General features: G+C 36.9%; 1 protein-coding gene across 3 annotated transcripts in view; it reads left to right on the top strand.

The window, feature by feature from the left end:
• MARCHF7 (membrane associated ring-CH-type finger 7) overlaps positions 1-18,881 on the top strand; it is a 47,703-nt gene that overhangs the window by 21,178 nt on the left and 7,644 nt on the right. For 2 of the 3 annotated variants that reach the window (XM_068967878.1, XM_068967877.1), the window contains exons 3-7: positions 4,488-4,677; positions 6,252-6,404; positions 8,035-9,142; positions 11,789-11,958; positions 18,417-18,526. In XM_068967878.1, the coding sequence (XP_068823979.1) occupies positions 4,488-4,677; positions 6,252-6,404; positions 8,035-9,142; positions 11,789-11,958; positions 18,417-18,526 (1,731 nt within the window). Of the gene's footprint in view, positions 1-1,964; positions 1,971-4,487; positions 4,678-6,251; positions 6,405-8,034; positions 9,143-11,788; positions 11,959-18,416; positions 18,527-18,881 lie in introns of all 3 variants that reach the window. The other variant, XM_068967879.1, reaches the window with a different exon arrangement.

Below are 18,881 nucleotides of genomic sequence, written 5' to 3'. Positions count from 1 at the left end.
TGTACAAAAAAGATCTTTGCAACCCAGATAATCACAATGGGGTGATCACTCACCTAGAGCCAGACATCCTGGAATGTAAAGTCAAGTGGGCCCTAGGAAGCACCACTACGAACAAAGCTAGTGAAGGTGATGGAATTCCCATTGAGCTATTTCAAATCCTGAAAGATGAAGCTGTGAAAGTGCTGCACTCAGTAGGCCAGCAAATTTGGAAAACTCAACAGTGGCCAGTGGCCACAGGACTGGAAGAGGTCACTTTTCATTCCATTCCCAAAGAAACGGAATGCCAAAGAATGCTCAAACTACCACACAGTTGCACTCATCTCACACTCTAGTAAAGTAATGCTCAAAATTCTCTAAGCCAGGCTTCAGCAATACATAAACCATGAACTTCCAGATGTTCAAGCTGGTTTTAGAAAAGGCAGAGGAACCAGAGATCAAATTGCCAACATCCACTGGATCATCAAAAAAGCAAGAGAGTTCCAGAAAAACATCTACTTTTACTTTATTGACTATGTCAAAGCCTTTGACTGTGTGGATCACAATAAACTGGAAAATTCTGAAAGACATGGGAATACCAGACCACCTAACCTGCCTCTTGACAAACCTGTATGAACTGGACATGGAACAACAGACTGGCTCCATATAGGGAAAGGAGTACGTCAAGGCTGTCTATTGTCACCCTGCTTATTTAACTTATATGCAGAGTACATCATGAGAAACGCTGGACTGGAGGAAGCACAAGCTGGAATCAAGATTGCCAGGGGAAATATCAATAACCTCAGATATGCAGATGATACCAGCCTTACAGCAGAAAGTGAAGAAGGACTAAAGAGCCTCTTGATGAAAGTGAAAGAGGAGAGTGAAAAGGTTGGCTTAAAGCTCAACATTCAGAAAACGAAGATCATGGCATCCGGTCCCATCACTTCATGGCAAATAGATGTGAAAATAGTGGCTGATTTTATTTTTGGGGGCTCCAAAATCACTGCAGATGGTGACTGCAGCCATGAAATTAAAAGACGCTTACTCCTTGGAAGGAAAGTTATGACAAACCTAGACAGCATATTAAAAAGCAGAGACATTACTTTGTGAACAAAGTTTTTTCTAGTCAAGGCTATGGTGTTTCCAGTGGTCATGTATGGATGTGAGAGTTGGGAGAATGGCATTCTATCATGTATACTATCATGTAAGAATTGAATTGCCAGTCTATGTCTGACGCAGGATACAGCATGCTTGGGGCTGGTGCATGGGGATGACCCACAGAGATGTTATGGGAAGGGAGGTGGGAGGGGGGTTCATGTTTGGGAACACATGTAAGAATTAAAGATTTTAAAATTAAAAAAAAAAAAAAAAGAAAGCTGGGCACCGAAGAATTGATGCTTTTGAACTGTGGTGTTGGAGAAGACTCTTGAGAGTCACTTGGACTGCAAGGAGATCGAACCAGTCCATCCCAAAGGAGATCAGCCCTGGGTGTTCATTGGGAGGACTGATGTTGAAGCTGAAACTCCATTACTTTGGCCACCTGATGTGAAGAGCTGACTCATTTGGGAACACCCTGATGCTGGGAAAGATTGAAGGCAGGAGGAGAAGGGGACGACAGAGAATGAGATGGTTGGATGGCATCACCGACTCAATGGACATGAGTTTGGGTGGACTCCGGGAGTTGGTAATGGACTGGGAGGCCTGGTTGTTGCGATTCATGGGGTCGCAAAGAGTCGCACACGACCGAGTGGCTGAACTGAACTGAAATGCCATATATCCATTTGCTTAGTCGCTCAGCTCTGTCTTTGTGACCCCGTGGACGTTAGCCCGCCAGGCTCCTTGGCCCATGGGGATTCTCCAGGCAAGAATGCTGCCCTGGATTGCCATGTCGTCTTCCAGGGCATCTTCCCAACCCAGGGATCAAACCCAGGTCTCCCGCATTGCAGGCAGTTTCTTTATTGTCTGAGCCACCAGGAAAACCCTAGAGTACTGTACTGGGTAGCCTATCCCTTCTCCAGGGGACCTTCCTGACCCAGGAGTCTAACCGGGTTCTGCATTGCATGGATTCTTTACCAGCTGAGCTACTAGGGAAGCCCATAACAATGCCATGAAGAGTGTGAAAAGGCAACTTACAAAATGGCAGCAATTATTTGTGAACCATATGCCATATGACAAGGAACTTGTAACCAGACTATATAAAGAACTCTTAGGTTATAACAAAAAAACAACTCAGTTTAAAATGAGCAAAGCAACTGAACAGACATTTTTTGGCAGATGTGTAAATGGCCAAGGAACACATGAATAGATGCTCAACATCATTAAGAAATGCAAATGTACGCTCTTAATGAGACACCACTTCATACCCACTAGAATGGCTAAAATAAAACAAGTGAGACAGTACTTAGAGTTGACAATGTTGTAGAGAAATTTGAACCTTCAGCTATTTGTAAAGCTTCCTCAGACAACCACTTTGCCTTGCATTTCATTTCCTTTGGGATTGTTTTGGTCACTGTCTCCTGTACACTGTTAAAACCTCTACAAATCTTCAGGCCCTCTGTCTACCAGATATAACCCGTTGAATCTGTTCGTCACCTCTACTGTGTAATAAGGGATTTGACTTAGATCATATCTGAATGGGCTTGGCCTAGTGTTTTTCCCTACTTTCTTTAATTTAAGTCTGAATTTTGCAGTAAAGAGCTGATGATCTGAGCCAGTCTGTTCCAAGTCTTGTTTTGCTACTATACAGAACTGCTCCATCTTTGACCACAAAGAATATAATCAGTCTGATTTTGATATTGACCATTTGATGATGTCCATGTATAGAATTGTCTCATGTTATCAGCAAAGGATGTTTTCTATGCCTGGTGTATTCATGTTTTAGGAGCGTATAAAATGCCCATTTAAAAAGTTTGGGGATCAGGTTAGGTGATACTTGCTATTTTAGATTTACGAGTCAGAAATAGAAGTTCTCGATCTTTGAAATTCAAAGGTCTTAAAACCATTGGCCTGCAGGATTAGGTCCCTGATAGATGATGGTGGCTCATAACATGGTTTTATTTTGAAATATTTAATGAATTTCATCTCACTTGATATTCAGTTCATTGATTGGGTCTCTGTGGATGACTTACTTGGTAGAGAAGGCTTGTGAGACCAAGTCTATGCTAAGCTAAGGAGTCCTACATTCAATTAACAAAATATTCTCTGGGCAAGAGTTAGAAGAAATCTTGATCTGCCCATTAGTACTTTCTCAGCTTTGTATGTTATGCTTTTCCATATATGTGCATGGTTTATTCTGTAGAGTTACTATGGACTAATACAGTTTCCTGTATACATGCAGTATGCTTCTCATAATTGAAAGATAATAGAAGATCAAGTAAGTAGTGATGGTTTAGAAGAATTCCCATGGTAGAATAGTTAAGACATCTTTTTATCTTTTTGTGTTATCCACCTATAACCTCCTTCCTCATTTGCCTATTCAGTGAACTCCAGTTATCACCTTCTACTAGTTCTTCCCTCTCCTTAGACACAGTTAAGTTTTTTCTTTTCTGGAGAACTTGGAACATATTTCCTATTATAGTGCTTACTCATATGATAACTACTTGTTTATCTGTACTCTAAAACTGTTTGAGCACATTGTTTGCATACTTATGTTTGAATATTATGTTAACATAGACTGAATTTATGGCCCATGATAACATTCCATTTTTAACCTTCTTTTGTGGAGAAATATATGGTCTTTGTGTGTATGTGTGTATTTGTACATTGTAATTTTTGTGTTATTTCACTCGGTTGTACATATAATTATATGTTTAAAGAGAAAATGTTGAGCTAAGAGTTTTAAAATACTTAATTTTAGCTGTTTCTCTGATGAAACAATTCCATATTTTAGTTTTGTTGTTGTTGTTAGTACCATGTATAGTGTTGTATGTGGAAAAGGCAATGGCACCCCACTCCAGTACTCTTGCCTGAAAAATCCCATGGGTGGAGGAGCCTGGTAGGCTGCAGTCCATGGGGTCGCTAAGAGTCGGACTCGACTGAAGCGACTTAGCAGCAGCAGCAGTGTTGTATGACTCTTCCTGAATGGGCATAAGATCCAGATGTGTTTTTGGTTACTTGAAAATCTTATTCTTACAGTAGAGTACTCACAATCACTTAGTGCCTTTCTTGGTGTTCTGTCTACCTATATAAGAGGAAGAAACAAGGTTCATCAATGGGTTAAGAGAACAAAATAATTACATATAAATTTTTACTCTTCAGTGTTTCCTAGCCTAGTGTATATATTCAGTTACAAAGAAGACATACCTAAATCTAGAAAAATAAGTTACCATGTAAAGGAACAAGTGGTAGAAGACAATAGAACCTACATGGTAGAAAAATTTGTGCTTGGTGAAGAATGAATGATCCTCGGCAATTTATTAGAACACTCTAGATTCAATTTAATATTTCAACTTAATATTTTAAAATTTCAAGTGTTTTGTTCCTTTGTAAAATTTCATTTTAACTTCCAGTCTGCATCAGCAGCTGCGTCACCATTTCAACCTACATGGTATAGTGAGACTGAGATAACTCAGGGAGCACGCTCAAGATCACAAAACCAGCAACGGGATCATGATTCAAAAAGACCTAAACTTTCTTGTACAAACTGTACATCTACCTCAACTGGAAGAAGTATTGGCCATGGTTTAAATGCAGTATCAGGTAATAATTAAATTTATGTACGTACGAGTCACTCTATATGTATTTTGGATAAAAGCCTGTTTCCCAAGCTGTTCTGTTTTAAACAAGTAGATTGAATGTGAGACTGAGTCAGAAATAAGAGTGGATCTTCCAATATCTTACCTTGGGTTAGTGCTGGAACTGAAATTAACTCTTCATCTTGGATTTTTGTTCTAAATTTGGCAAAAATGTCTTACACAAATGGGATTTTAATGGATTTTATTTAATTAGAATAGCTGATATGTTATATAGTAGCATGTAAAACTGACCTGTCTTCTGCTTATTATTATAGGAGATGAAGTTTTAAATTGTTACTGGGAAAGCCAGATTTACAGATAACATGTTTTAAATGTTTCCTTAGCATATTTGTAAATAATACACATTGTGCTATATGATACTTACTTTAAGAAAATGTAGAAATTCTTTAGTTGAAAAATAGTTGGTGGTATTGTACTAGAAGTTCTTCTGTACAAGGAGTTGGAAAGCTATGATTCTAGTCTTCTAATTGCGTGACATTGGACAAATCACTCAATCACTCTGGTATAAAAGACTTAGGCATAAAGTATTTGAATGAGCATAAGCAATTGCTTTCTATTTTGTTAGGTAGGACGGCCATGAGAAAGACACTGGCCATCTGAAAGATATTAAGAGTAATGTGATGGGTAAGAGCAGACTGACCTTAACTTTGTAGACAGACATCGTTACATAGTGATACTTTTGTTCTCTTCTGCTCTGTGAAGGCTTAATATTAACCCCTGGGCTTTTCCCTTAATAAAGGGAAATTATTTGAGGAGTTTAGGACTAGGAGAGGAAGACCCAGAATTTCAAGATAAACAGTAAAGGGGGGTAAGTTTTGAGAAATTTTTAATTTCTTTTTAAATGAAATTATATCTAACAATTTAGATTATAATTGGAATGATACATTAATTCTTAGCATAAGGATAAACGAAGTATGGCAGCAATAATAGTTCCAACAAAATAATGTAACTTGCAGTATAACCTCTCTCTTTCCAAGATGGCTTTGATTTTGGCTGTTCTCATCACTTTTGCTGTAATCATTTTTACATCATGTGTATATTGTGTATTCAGATATTTCAGGGAGTGACTGAGACATTGGCACTCTAGACGAGGGGTAGATTTTAGTATTAGAGAAGAACATGTTTGAGTAGGAGATAATTTTATGAGTGATTAGTGCATTAGTGGATTTTGCTTTTCATTGCTACTATATAACTGGATTCCTATGTGTGCATGCATGCCTGATCACTAAGAGTTGTGTCCGACTCTTTGCAACTCCATAGACTGTACCCTGCCAGGCTTCTCTGTCCATGGGATTCTCCAGGCAAGAATACTGGAATAGGTTGCCATGCCCTCCTCCAGGGGTCTTCCTGACCCAGGGATCAAACCCGCGTCTCTTAAATCTCTTGCACTGGCAGGCAGTTTCTTTACCACTAGCACCACCAATAAACCATAATTATCTCTGTGTAGTATTGAAAATTTGTTGTCGTCAGAAACCGTGAAAGGTTTCTCTGAATTAAAACTTCCTCAATTATTTTAAGATTCTACTTGGAGGCATAGTCAAGTTCCCAGATCTTCATCAGTGGTACTTGGATCATTTGGAACTGACTTGATGAGAGAGAGGAGAACAGATTCCTCCATTAGTAATCTTGCGGATTATAGTCACCGAAGTGGTGATTTCACAACTTCATCATGTATGTATAAGCTATACTGTTATGCATAATTTATCTAATAATGTTACATTTTCTTCTTTGTATCATTAAAATCACAGTACAGAGGAATAAATGAAATAAATACTATGAAGATTTAGAATATAGGATAGCTTGATATATATTCTAGGACTTTGTTGTTTTACTGTAAAAATTGTAACCAATTTAAAATATTTAGACACAGGTATCCAAATTCTGTTTGCTTATAACTTTTCTACTCTTCTGAATGTATGTTTTATATATACTTGATAATTCTTATATGCTGCAATATAATTTGCCTTATGAATTAAGTAAAACATGAAATCATCATTTTAAGACATAATTTAGGATTCCTTTAGTTTAGCATGAATTTGTTTTTGTTTTCATTTAGTTGAAATAAAAACCCACACTGTTTCTGTCAGTGTATGTAAGCCTAAATTAAAAAAAATAAAGAAGTCCAATGAGTTATCCATTATGCATTGAATCCATCTGAAAAAAAATAAGTGCAATTAAAAAAATAAAAATAAAACAATAATAGTACATAACTGAAGATAAAAGATACTAACTGAAGTTGACAGTCATAGCAGACAAAAGTGGAATTTGATTTACAAAGAAGAATATGCATTTCTATTGGACGGTTTAACTAGATTTGTTAAATGACCTTACTAGGGCAATTTTTTGCTTTATTTAAGACAAATGAAAGTGTATTATTTTCATTTGCTTGACTTTGGATGGAGGAGGTTTAGTAAACAGTGTCAGTAGCTTCTACATTTCGGAAGTATAAGTGTATGGAATAGATTCGTCCCCATTGATTCTTCCATGAGGTACCATGTGTTAGCACAGTAACAATCTAGTTCTTAAACTAGATATATGGATGAATATTTTTTATAAAGGAATGCTGTGATATTTCTCATTCCACTTGAAGGTTAGAATCATCAGCAATGTACTGTTAAAATTGTAGATGCCAGAGCTCTATTCTGACTAGGAGTTCCCGGCCAGTATTTTTTTTTTTAAACATAGTTATGGTTGATGAGTAATCAGAGATTAGAATCCCTGTTGTTAACTTGAAAGAAGAAGCCAAAGGTTGGAGAAAGTTTGAACTATTAGCATGGTTTGCCATAAAATTACAAGAATGATAGTATTTACATGAAATAACTTTGTACTTATTAGAGTAAGAAAAATTTCCAAAACACCATCTCCCTATGAGAATTTTGCTTTTACTTGTTATGAGTCATTCACATTGAGTTTTTGACCCATTTAAAATTCCTTATCCATTTAGATGTTAGGTATTCTTCTCCTGTATCAATTTTTGATCGATAAATTCTACTGTTATACCTTCATCCGCGTTAGTTGATTGATGTTCGCCTCTTATAAAGCTATAATGCATTTCTGTTTTTAAAAATTTGTGGTGATGATTTTATTCAGCAGCACTGGATTTTACCAAAAGTGTAGACAGATAGTTAAATATGTTAATTTTTTTCTGTAATAATAGTTAGGCTATGTAGTTATAATATGCCAGTGTTCAGTTTGAATCTAGGGGTTAATTTTGGCATTAATTAGTGGTTAATAGACTTAAATTTAATAATGCACAGATAATTCATGAAATTGGTTATCTTTTCCTTTTTTAAAAAAATAGATGTTCAAGACAGAGTTCCTTCTTCATATTCACAAGGAGCAAGACCAAAAGAGAACTCATTGAGCACTTTACAACTGAGTACATCATCTACTAACCACCAAATGCCTTCTGAACATCAAACCATTCCATGTTCTAGGGACTCGGCTAGAAATTCTTTAAGATCAAATTTTTCTTCAAGAGAATTAGAATCTCCCCAAAGCAGTATGCAGCCTGGATTTTCTTATACTTCAAATAGAGGTGAACCCTCAACTATAGGCAGTTCAGATAGGATTAACTCATCTCACAGATCATTTCAAGAATCTTCTGACAATGAAGGTAGACGCACAACAAGGAGATTGCTGTCACGTATAGCTTCTAGTATGTCATCTACTTTTTTTTCACGAAGGTCTAATCAAGAATCCTTGAATACAAGGTCATTGAGTTCTGAAAATTCTTATGTTTCTCCAAGAATCTTGACAGGTTCTCAGTCTCGTGGTAATGCAGCATCAGCTTCTGATATTCCTGATAATAGGGCATCCGAAGCTTCTCAGGGATTTCGATTTCTTCGGCGAAGATGGGGTTTGTCATCTCTTAGCCAAAATCATAACTCTGAGCCAGATTCCCAAAATTTTAACCAAGAATCTGAAGGTAGAAATACAGGACCATGGTTATCTTCCTCACTTAGAAATAGATGTACACCTTTGTTCTCTAGAAGGAGGCGAGAGGGACGAGATGAATCTTCAAGGATATCTACCTCTGATATACCATCTAGATCTCATCATCTTTTTAGAAGAGAATCAAATGAAGTGGTTCACCTTGAAGCACAGAGTGATCCCCTTGGGGCTAGTGCCAGCAGACCACAAGCATCTGCAGCACCAAGCAGTGTTGGTACAGGTGACTCCCCATCAGATTCAACTCGTAGTGGACGAAGTACAGGAATAACAGGGATCCTTCCTGGTTCCTTATTTAGATTTGCAGTGCCCCCAGCACTTGGAAATAATTTGACTGACAATGTTATGATCACTGTAGATATTATTCCTTCAGGGTGGAGTTCATCTGATGGAAAAAATGATAAAACTAAAAATGTACCTTCAAGAGACCCAGAAAGACTACAGAAAATAAAAGAGAGGTAAGTTTGAATACATGTCTTAAGCCTGTAAAGCAGGAACAGATTAGAGAAAGAACTGTTTGTTTCTAAAATGGTTTCTCGTAAGAATGATGTCTGAAATTTTCTTCCTTTAAAATTTACATCCAGTAAGATGTTAGTAGCTTGCTCAGAGGTAAAATGGATGAGAATTAATACTAGAGGTAGGTACTGGGGGTGTAAATTGCATCGGGAAAAAATCTAAAGGTTGTTTTTAACCAGCTTTGGACACAGATACATATGGAAACAAAAGGCCTTAATCTCTTACCCTTTGTCTTGGTAGGCTAGGGCTACATGGAATTGGTAAGTTGACCCAAGTGGTCATGTGTATCAAGACAGTATTTCACCTTTTAATAAGATCATTTATTTACCATTTATTTATATTTCTGATTTCAAATCTTTTGGGGGATGAGGTAAAGTCACAGATTTTTAAATTTTTTTAAAAGTCTAAATGTATGCTGAATTACAGTGACTGTTTGACAGAAATGTCAGTTTAAATTCAGAACTTAGAATCTTTTATTCATATGAAATCTTTTGTAGAGCTTAGATTGCTTAAAAATCTCTGGGGAAAGATGAAAGATCAGAGATTTTCAGTCCAACTTAATTATTTTGCCAGTTAATAATTGTTGCTTAGTTTTTCCATGTATTAAAATTACTTTTATGAGGAAATGGGATAGGATAGTGCACATAAAAGATACTTGTAAGAAGAAAAGACTTACATAATGCTAAGGTCTTTGGGTGTTTTTGGTTTTTGTTTTTTCTTATTCATAAAGGCCCCAGTAATGAAATCGTTGGGGAGCATAGTTGTTACAATCACTTTAGATTTTTTTTTGTTTTTAACAAGAAACAATTCAAATCTTACTCTGGGTAATAAAAGGAGCTTCATATGCTTTCTAAGATAGTGAATATAGACGAATATGTTTCTACTTTTCCTTAGAAAAAACAAATTGTACCAAGTGAAGATTCCCTTAAAATTTGCTTTTTCTCCTTTCGTAGAGAAGAATTTACTCAGCTGTGGTAGTGTTAGGTTTAATGTTACAGGAGCAGCCTCTATTTGTGAATGGTCTGCTGAGTAATATAGTAAGTAATTATATTTCTCGTGCTCAAAGTGAGATTAATTTGAGTGCAGTAGTGTAAGTAGGCAAAGCATTAGTTTACTGATTTCCAAAGAGTAACCAATTAAGCCAGCACTGCCCTGTCTGATTAGCTAGTTCAAAAGCACATTTGTTGGGGTATTTTGACATGGAGTTTATATGTGTGTGTTCCTTTATTATGTTTTTCATTTATACATGAGGATTATAAGATACTTTACAATTAAATGAATAAAAGTGTAAAAAATGGACTCTCCCAAAGTAATAACTCAAGAGCCAAGGAAAGTCACATCTAAAGGTAAAACATAAAGATTAACGTTCGGGGGGCTTCCCTGGTGGCTTAGTGGTAGAGTCTGCCTGCCAGAGCAGTAGACACAGATTGGATCCCTGGTTCAGGAAAATCCCACATGCCACAGAGCAACCAAGCCTGTGCGCCACAACTACTGAGCCTGTGTTCTAGAGTCCAGGAGCTGCAACTGCTGGGGCCTGCACACCCAGACCCTGTGCTCTGCAGCAGGAGAAGCCCCTGAGTGAGAAGTCTGCACACCGCAGCTAGAGAGGAGCTCCCACTCACGGCAACTAGAGCAAAGCCCATGCAGCACCAAGGACCCAGCCAAAAATAAATAAATAAAAAACCAAGATTAATACTTGAGGTTCTATCTCTGCTTAAGCCTAGGTATGGAAGTCACCTCAAAGTACATCTGTTTCTCTTTCCACAAATCTTTTGCTAAACTCACATGGAATCCATGTAATATAATCCAGGTTGTATTTCAGTTAAAGTTTAGTATTCTGTATCATCAATTTATTGAGTGCCTTTTTTGTGTCAGCAGTGGACTAAGGTGAGAGATTTTAACCAAAAAAATTACTTGCTCTATAGTGATCATTTCTGCATTTAAATAAGCAGTACATGTTGGCCTGTGAAATAGGATGTCGGTTAATGGGAACTGCTCCACACTTTAAAATCCTAACCTTAAAGAAATGAGAATGATTTACTAACATTACTGGGGGTGGGGAAAATGAGGAATTTTAAAATCTATTGTTTTGATTGTATTAATACAAAAATTAATTAGTTTAAACATTATGTGGTTCTAACAACATGTAAATTGAAAAATCACAAGTCAATGTTTAATTCATCAAAGTTGTCTTAAAAGTTTTGAGGGGACAAAAGTAATGGGTATATATGGACATTATCTTTATACTTCTGGAATTGAATTAGTCTGTGATATTGCAGAAATTAAAATCTTAGCGAAACTTACAAATTATGAAAGCTGTGGAACTTGAGCTGTGGTACCAAGGACAAATTACTTTAAATTGTTTGAAGATAAGTAATAGGATAGCCTATTTGATTTGCTTTTAAAATATTACATTTTTTACTCTTGTTGAAAGTATTTTTGTTGATAGTTGCTATTTATTATTGTTATTGATTGCCTTTTTTCTCCCCAGAGAGACCATGATATATTTTGGGGTTATGTATAACTAGAAATGACCGACTAGGATGAGTTTTGATAGCTCTGTTTAAGAAATATACCGTCTTTTCCAGCCTCCTTTTAGAGGACTCCGAAGAAGAAGAAGGTGATTTATGTAGAATTTGTCAGATGGCAGCTGCATCATCCTCTAACTTGCTGATAGAGCCATGCAAGTGCACCGGAAGTTTACAGTATGTCCACCAGGAGTGTATGAAGAAATGGTTACAGGCCAAAATTAACTCTGGTAAGATTTACCCATGTGTGTATTTTTTTTTCACAGTTTTTTTTTTAAGAAATGTATGCATGTATGCATTTTAGTTAACAATTCTGATTATAATTTACTCAAATTTATACTCTTATCAAAAGTGTCAATCATTTTTCAAGCAAAAGCATTAAAGAGCATTAGTTTTGCTTCATAAAATTTAATGTATAGTAGTGTTATATTTCATTTACTGAATAGTCTTATTTACTTCCATATGTGTATAGTTAACTGTGATTTGTTATTGCTGGTGACCCTTATATCATGTAAGATGCTTTTGAATCAAAGAAATACTGTTACTATTTAGCAGCTATGTGTCCTTGAGAAAGATTTATTTTCTCTAATGTTATTATGCAGCAGTAGGATTACTATAGGGAGTCATTGTTTATTAAGTGCTGTTATGGACCCAGGCATCGTTCCAGATATGGGATATAGAGAAGTCAGACAAGGCAGCTTTCTCCCATGGAGGTAGTATTATGTATTAAAGGAATGCCTTGTTGAGATGCTGCTGCTGCTGCTGCTGCTGCTAAGTCACTTCAGTCGTGTCCGACCCTGTGCGACCCCATAGACGGCAGCCCACCAGGCTCCCCTGTCCCTGGGATTCTCCAGGCAAGAACACTGGAGTGGGTTGCCATTTCCTTCTCCAATCTTATTGAGATGAGGGCATTTTAAACTTGAACAAAGAGGAGCTAGCTATTCTAGAATGAGAGGAAGAGCATTCCAACACATGGAACAACTAGCACAGAGCCTTGAAGGTGGGAATGACTTAGGTGTGTTTGAGGAACTGAATAAAGGCCCAGTGTGGCTGTAACTTGTGGGAAGGGACAGGGGTGATAAGTTGAGATACAAGAGATGAGCAAAGGCTTGCTCATTTAGGACTTTGAAAGCTAATGTCAGAAGCTTAGATTTTTATAAGTGTTATACGAAGCCACTGAAGGTCAGGGGAGTGGAATGATCTTATTTCTATTTTGGCTGCTCTGTGAAGAGTGGATTTTATTGGGACAAGAGTAAAAGCAGGGAGCTTCTGTGACCAACTAGGAATCTATTGTTTTGGAGGTGGTGATGGTGGTGGTAGAGACAGATGATTCCGGTATGTTTTGGAAGTAGAGTCTATGGGACTTGCAGATGGATTGGATGTGGTGGAGTGAAGAAGGACAGTTAGAGAAGGAACTGTTTTTGCCTTGATCTACTAAGTAAATTGTGGGACCATTTACTAAAATAAAGAAGACTGAGAAAAGTGTAAATTTGGGAAAGGAAACCGAGAGTTCTGTTTTGGAAATAATTGTGTATGAACTGTTTATTAAATAATGATATGGAAATGTCAGCTGGGCAGTTAACAAGACAGGCATGATGTTTCAAGGGTTTCAGTGCTGAAAATTGCAGTTTTGGGGATCATGAGCACATAAATAGTATTTTAAGCTTTGAGATTAAATGTCACTAGCACAAGGGCAGATACAAAAAAAATGAACCCGAAACAGAGCTCTGAAGCACCCACACGTTTAGTAGGAACAGAGAAGATTTGTGGAGCAGCCTCAGTCTGGTATGAAGAAAACTGAGAAAATGTAGTGTTGTGCAAGCCAAAAGAAGAACGTGTTCTAAGAGGATGTAATCAACCCTGTCAGGTACCACAAAGAAGTCAGAACAGAGAGATAAGAACAAAGAAATGACAGCTGGATTTTGGCAGCATGGATGTCCTTGGTGACTTCATTGCTGGACAAAGTGGATGAGGTGAGGTGTCATTGTATTACTAAATTGGGCTAAGACTAGGGAAACAGCAACGTAGACAGTACATGTTTTTGTTTTTTGTTTTCAGGGTAGAAAATTTGAGGACATGTTTTTATTTTAACAAGAGATACTGTGAAGAGAAAAATTGATGAAAAGAGAAGGGGAAGATGGGATCCAGAGTACAGGTTGAATAGGTAGTTTTTAATAGGAAAAGGGTACCTGCTAATGTAGATATGGATTATTTCTAACCAAAGTGTGTTGCTTTGGTGAGAAAGTGCTTAAATTCCCATATAATTGCCTCTGTTTTCTTAATAAGGGTCTTTAGCTGATGGAGGGGATGGGTTAAGAAATTTTCGTGTGTGAGGAAAAGAACATTCTAAAATGCTTTCAGGGTTTTCGGATGGTACTAGTGTCCATAAAAATCTGTGGCCATGAATATGATTTAAAAGTGGGATTGGGATACATGTACATTTTTAAGAAGCAATTTTCAGACGCTTGGATACAGACAAGGATTTGAGTTCAGTGGGGTTGAGACCTTTGCCAGGCAAAAAATGATGAAGGGAGTTAAAGTTGGATGTGGTTGTAGTGAGCCTAGAAATTAGACAAGAAAGAGGGAGTAAGGACATTAGGAAGTAGATAGTGAGAAGTCGGATCTGTGTCTTTTGAGCCTCATTGACATTGAAGATATTTGCCAGAGTAGGTGAGCTAGAATAGAGGAAGCTTGTAGGTATACAGAAGAGATGCTTAACACACAGATTTTAGGAGTAGTGCTATAAAGTGCAATGACAGGTCAAGGTTAATGACCATAAAGTGGGTGGCTGAGGTGGGGACAGGTAATATTGGAAGCAAGGATGTTGAGGAAGTCAGAATCAATTGTGGTCTTTGTTGATGTGGAAATAACCAAGAAATAAGTTGTGTAAAGAAGCTAGGTGCTAAAGTCGTTAATGAATGAGGAGGAACTTTGAGTTTCAAAACAGCAATAGGTATTGGGGACATCTGTCCCTGTTTCTTGGTCCTGAGGTGCAAATGGTTGTTGGGAGGAAGCGATTGCAAAAGAATATTTTATCAGTCTGTGAGGCCCTGTGGTTCAGTCTTGAAGTTGAACAGGGAATTCATAAAGGAAATTGGTTGAGAGGAATTTACCTGTGTTTAGCCATGAGTACCAGGAGGACCTAGTGAAATATGACTAGTAGGGTGGGAAATTAGATAATAGTAATAAATGGACATACTTGTGTGGCAGTGATGGTCTGATGATGATAGTTGGGTAACAGAAAAATAGGTTGTGAAGTATGATGGTATTAATTTCAGTGTTAGTGATCTGTTGAAATTTGATAAACATGTTCAAACTGGAGATGGTGAGTCTAGTAGAAAACTTTTCTTCCTGCAGCAAGATAGCAAAGGCCTCATTGGGGTAGGGGGTTATTTTTTTTTTCTAAACTAATCTGATCCCAAACCTGTGGGATGGGCCAGTCTTACCTGTAGCAGCCTCTTTTTGACTGTGTGATGTTATGAAAGCCTTATAGACTTTATTAGGCACTGCCCTGGGGTGTTATAAGTTTAAATGAATGCTCAGCGTGGTTCTTGACACTTAGCAAGGGCCCAGAAATGTTAGCTATTACCAGAATGAAAAACACCTTGACTCACCTTCTATTATATTTGCAATTGGATTCTTAGTATTGTATAGGTAGGAAAACAAGTAATACAATATATTATTTAAGAACATTGGCTTTTGAGAGTTAGACATGCTTTAGATTGGAATAATGACTCCCCAACACTTAACTATAGGATTTTGAGTAAGTCTCTTAACTTTGGTTCTCAGTTCTGGTAGCTGATTAAAATTAGCCATCTATGTTTTAAAAACAGATTCCTTAAATCCAATTTCTAAACATTCTTGAATGTTAAGTAGGTCTGGGGCTGGCCCTCAGTTCCATCAAGAGTCAAATTGAGGAATAGTTTGTTGTTAAGATCAAATGAGATGATGTTTATGAATAGTTTCTCACAGGACTGGGCTCACAGTAAGTAAATTAGGTTTTAAAGGTAATGATATGTATTCATGGTGATGAATGTTAAGATCTCAAGAACTGAACCTTCCTGTTAAGTTTTGACAAGGCTTTCTCATATTTACTTGAAGACCGCATCTGGTAGATGATTCAGTCTGATAGAGATTTGTTTAAACATTTAAGCAGCTGCTCTATGTAGACTGTTAAAAACTCTGCGGATGTTCAAAGATGAATAGAATAGTTTAATATAAGCTTAGGCAAATGTAGGCAGGGCCTACTGAGTGAGGTGGGATATGAAGGACACCTGAGGGATGTCCTGGATTAAATGAGGGGTCCTGGATTAAAGATTTCAAGGATAAATAGTTCCTCCAAGCTGCATATGGCCTTTTTGAACAACTTCTTTATATTACTTGTTCCATAAAAGAGAAACATGAAGCCTCAAGATGTGAAAGACCATTATTAAATTGCATCCAGTGTCCATATTTTATGATCATCATACTTTCCTGCTTCTGATTCAAAGAATAAATGTCTTAATAAGAGAAAACCTTTTGAAATGTCACATTTTTTATATCCTCCATCTTGAGTGTAGTATTTTTCAGTAGGATATTTTTAAAGATTAAGAAAATATTATGAATGCATTTTAATTTCAACACTTTCAAGTATGCTTGACTTCTAAAAAGCAAATCGATACTATTCACCTACTTGATAAATAGAAATGTCTTTTGCAGTTTCACTCCACCTCATCTTGAGGTGACATAGACATGTTACTACCTCAGAATAGCACTCATTCATTTTCCTTTCAGCTGTTTTTAGAAAATGCATGTAAGTTACTACTACTGTTGTGTTAGACTTTATGCTAAATTTTTATTTAACGAATTGTTATTAAATAACACTAATTCTAAGAGTTTATGAGCTCTTCAAGACAGGCATGACTACTTTCTTAATGTTTAGAACTTCTAATATTTTTTTTGGCACATAACAAGCATTCAACAAATGTTAAATTGAATCTAAATCTTTACCTTATTATGCATATGACTTATTCTAGTTTTTAGGACAGTTTTTCATTTTAAAGCCCTGTTTAAAAATGAACACAGACTAAAGCTACAATAAACAGTCATGTGCAAAAAAAAAAAAAATGAACACAAGGAGGAAAATGGCAATATGTTTAATTAAACAAGACTGGTACTTAATTAGATACAGAAGATTAGGAGTAACAAAATGTTGAGTGCATATAGGACAGAAGGAATTGTATTTAATTATAGTAAAAAAGTATATAACATAAAATTTGCCCTTTTAACCATTATTTAGTGTATAATTCAGTGGCATTAAGTAGATTTAAAATGTTATGTAAGCATCACCACTATTTATTTACAAAACTTTTTTAAGTCATCCAAAACAGAAATTCTGTATCTGTTAGGCACTAACACCCTTCTCACCCTCTTCCCAAGCCCCTGGTAAATTCTGATCTACTTTCTCTCTGAATTTGCTTATTCTACATATTTCATATAAATGCAATCATACAATATTTGGGGGCTTTTTGTGTCTTACCTGTGCCTTATTTTGCTTAGCAGTTGTACCACGTATCAGGACTTCATTCGTTTTATGGCCGAGGGGAGCTGTTTTTATCTGAAGAAGAATGGATCCCTTTCTTTGCCTCCTGTGTTATAGGGAAGACACATTTCTTAGACCACAGACAATCTTAGTGTATGTTATCACATCAAAGATACTGGCCTAGGTCTATGTAACTAGTTGTTTTAGATACCATGTTTTAATGGCATCCGGTCCCATCATTTCATGGCAAATAGATGAGGAGACAATGGAAACAGTGACAGACTATATTTTCTTAGAAGAAAGCAATGACCAACCTAGACAGCATATTAAAAAGCAGAGACGTTACTTTACCAACAAAGGTCCATCTAGTCAAAGCTATAGTTTTTCCAGTAGTCATGTATGGATGTGAGAGTCGGATATAAAGAAATCTGAGTGCCAAAAAAATTGATGCTTTTGAACTGTGGTGTCGGAGAATATTCTTGAGAGTCCCTTGGATTGCAAGGATATCCAACCAGTTCATCCTAAAGGAAATCAGTCCTGAATATTCATTGGAAGGATTGATACTGAAGGTGAAATTCCAGTACTTTGGGTACCTGATGCAAAGAACTGACTCCTTGAAAAATACCCTGATGCTGGGAAAGATTGAAAGCAGGAAAAGAAGGGGACGACAGAGGATGAAATGGTTGGATGGCATCACTGACTCAGTGGACATGAGTTTGAGCAATCTCCGGGAGTTGGGGATGGACAGGGAAGCCTGGCGTGCTACAGTCCATAGGGTCGCAAAGAGTCAGACACAACTGAGTGACTGAACTGAACTCAACCTTTATGGCATCTTATCAAAGGACTTAAAGAGGAAGTAGGAAGTACAGATAACATTCCATTGTCAGCATCCCACATCAAAATATATGAGTATCTGGGATGGGAAAATAAACACAAGGTGGAGGCTTAGGTACCACAAGAATAGGACATGCACGTCAGGTGTTACTAATTGCTCTTTTAGGAGACTTTACTGGTTTATGGTAGTAGTACAGTCTCCCTGCTGTCTCTTCCTCCCTTCCTTCCTTTTAGTTTTCTATATTCTAAGCTAAAAACCCACAAGGAAAAATGTTTTGTGGAGACATAGCAAAATTAAGCTTTATTTGTGATTTTTCTTTGTTTTTTCACCAGGTTCTTCACTAGAGGCTGTAACCACCTGTGAACTCTGTAAAGAGAAGTTGCAGCTTAACCTGGAGGATTTTGATATTCATGAACTACATAGAGCTCGTGCAAATGAACAAGTTAGTATATTTTGCCTAATTTGGTAAGTGTCTATTCTGTGCATAAAGGACAACTCTTGAAGAAAAGATTAAATCATGATCTGAAAACCTACATTAAAATAGTAACGTAATTTTCTTTTACTGCATTAAGTATAATTTTTCTTTACTTTCCTATAACTTGAAAATGAAGGGCAAAAAAAGCAAGTCACAGGTTTTAAATTATTAAGGTAAAATGTATTGTATGGTTCCTAAATAAACCTGAAAATAAAGGCTTAGGAAAGTGGTCCCCAAACAGGCATGCTAACCTTACCTCCCCAGAGCTGTCTCAGTTGTGGATGCCTCAGTCCTGGAGCGTGATTGAAACACCTAGCCCTGG

The sequence above is a fragment of the Capricornis sumatraensis genome, chromosome 3, assembly GCF_032405125.1.
Source record: "Capricornis sumatraensis isolate serow.1 chromosome 3, serow.2, whole genome shotgun sequence".
Lineage (NCBI taxonomy): Eukaryota > Metazoa > Chordata > Mammalia > Artiodactyla > Bovidae > Capricornis > Capricornis sumatraensis.
Note: the sequence above shows the minus strand (reverse complement) of the source record. Positions and strands in the feature narration are given on the sequence as shown.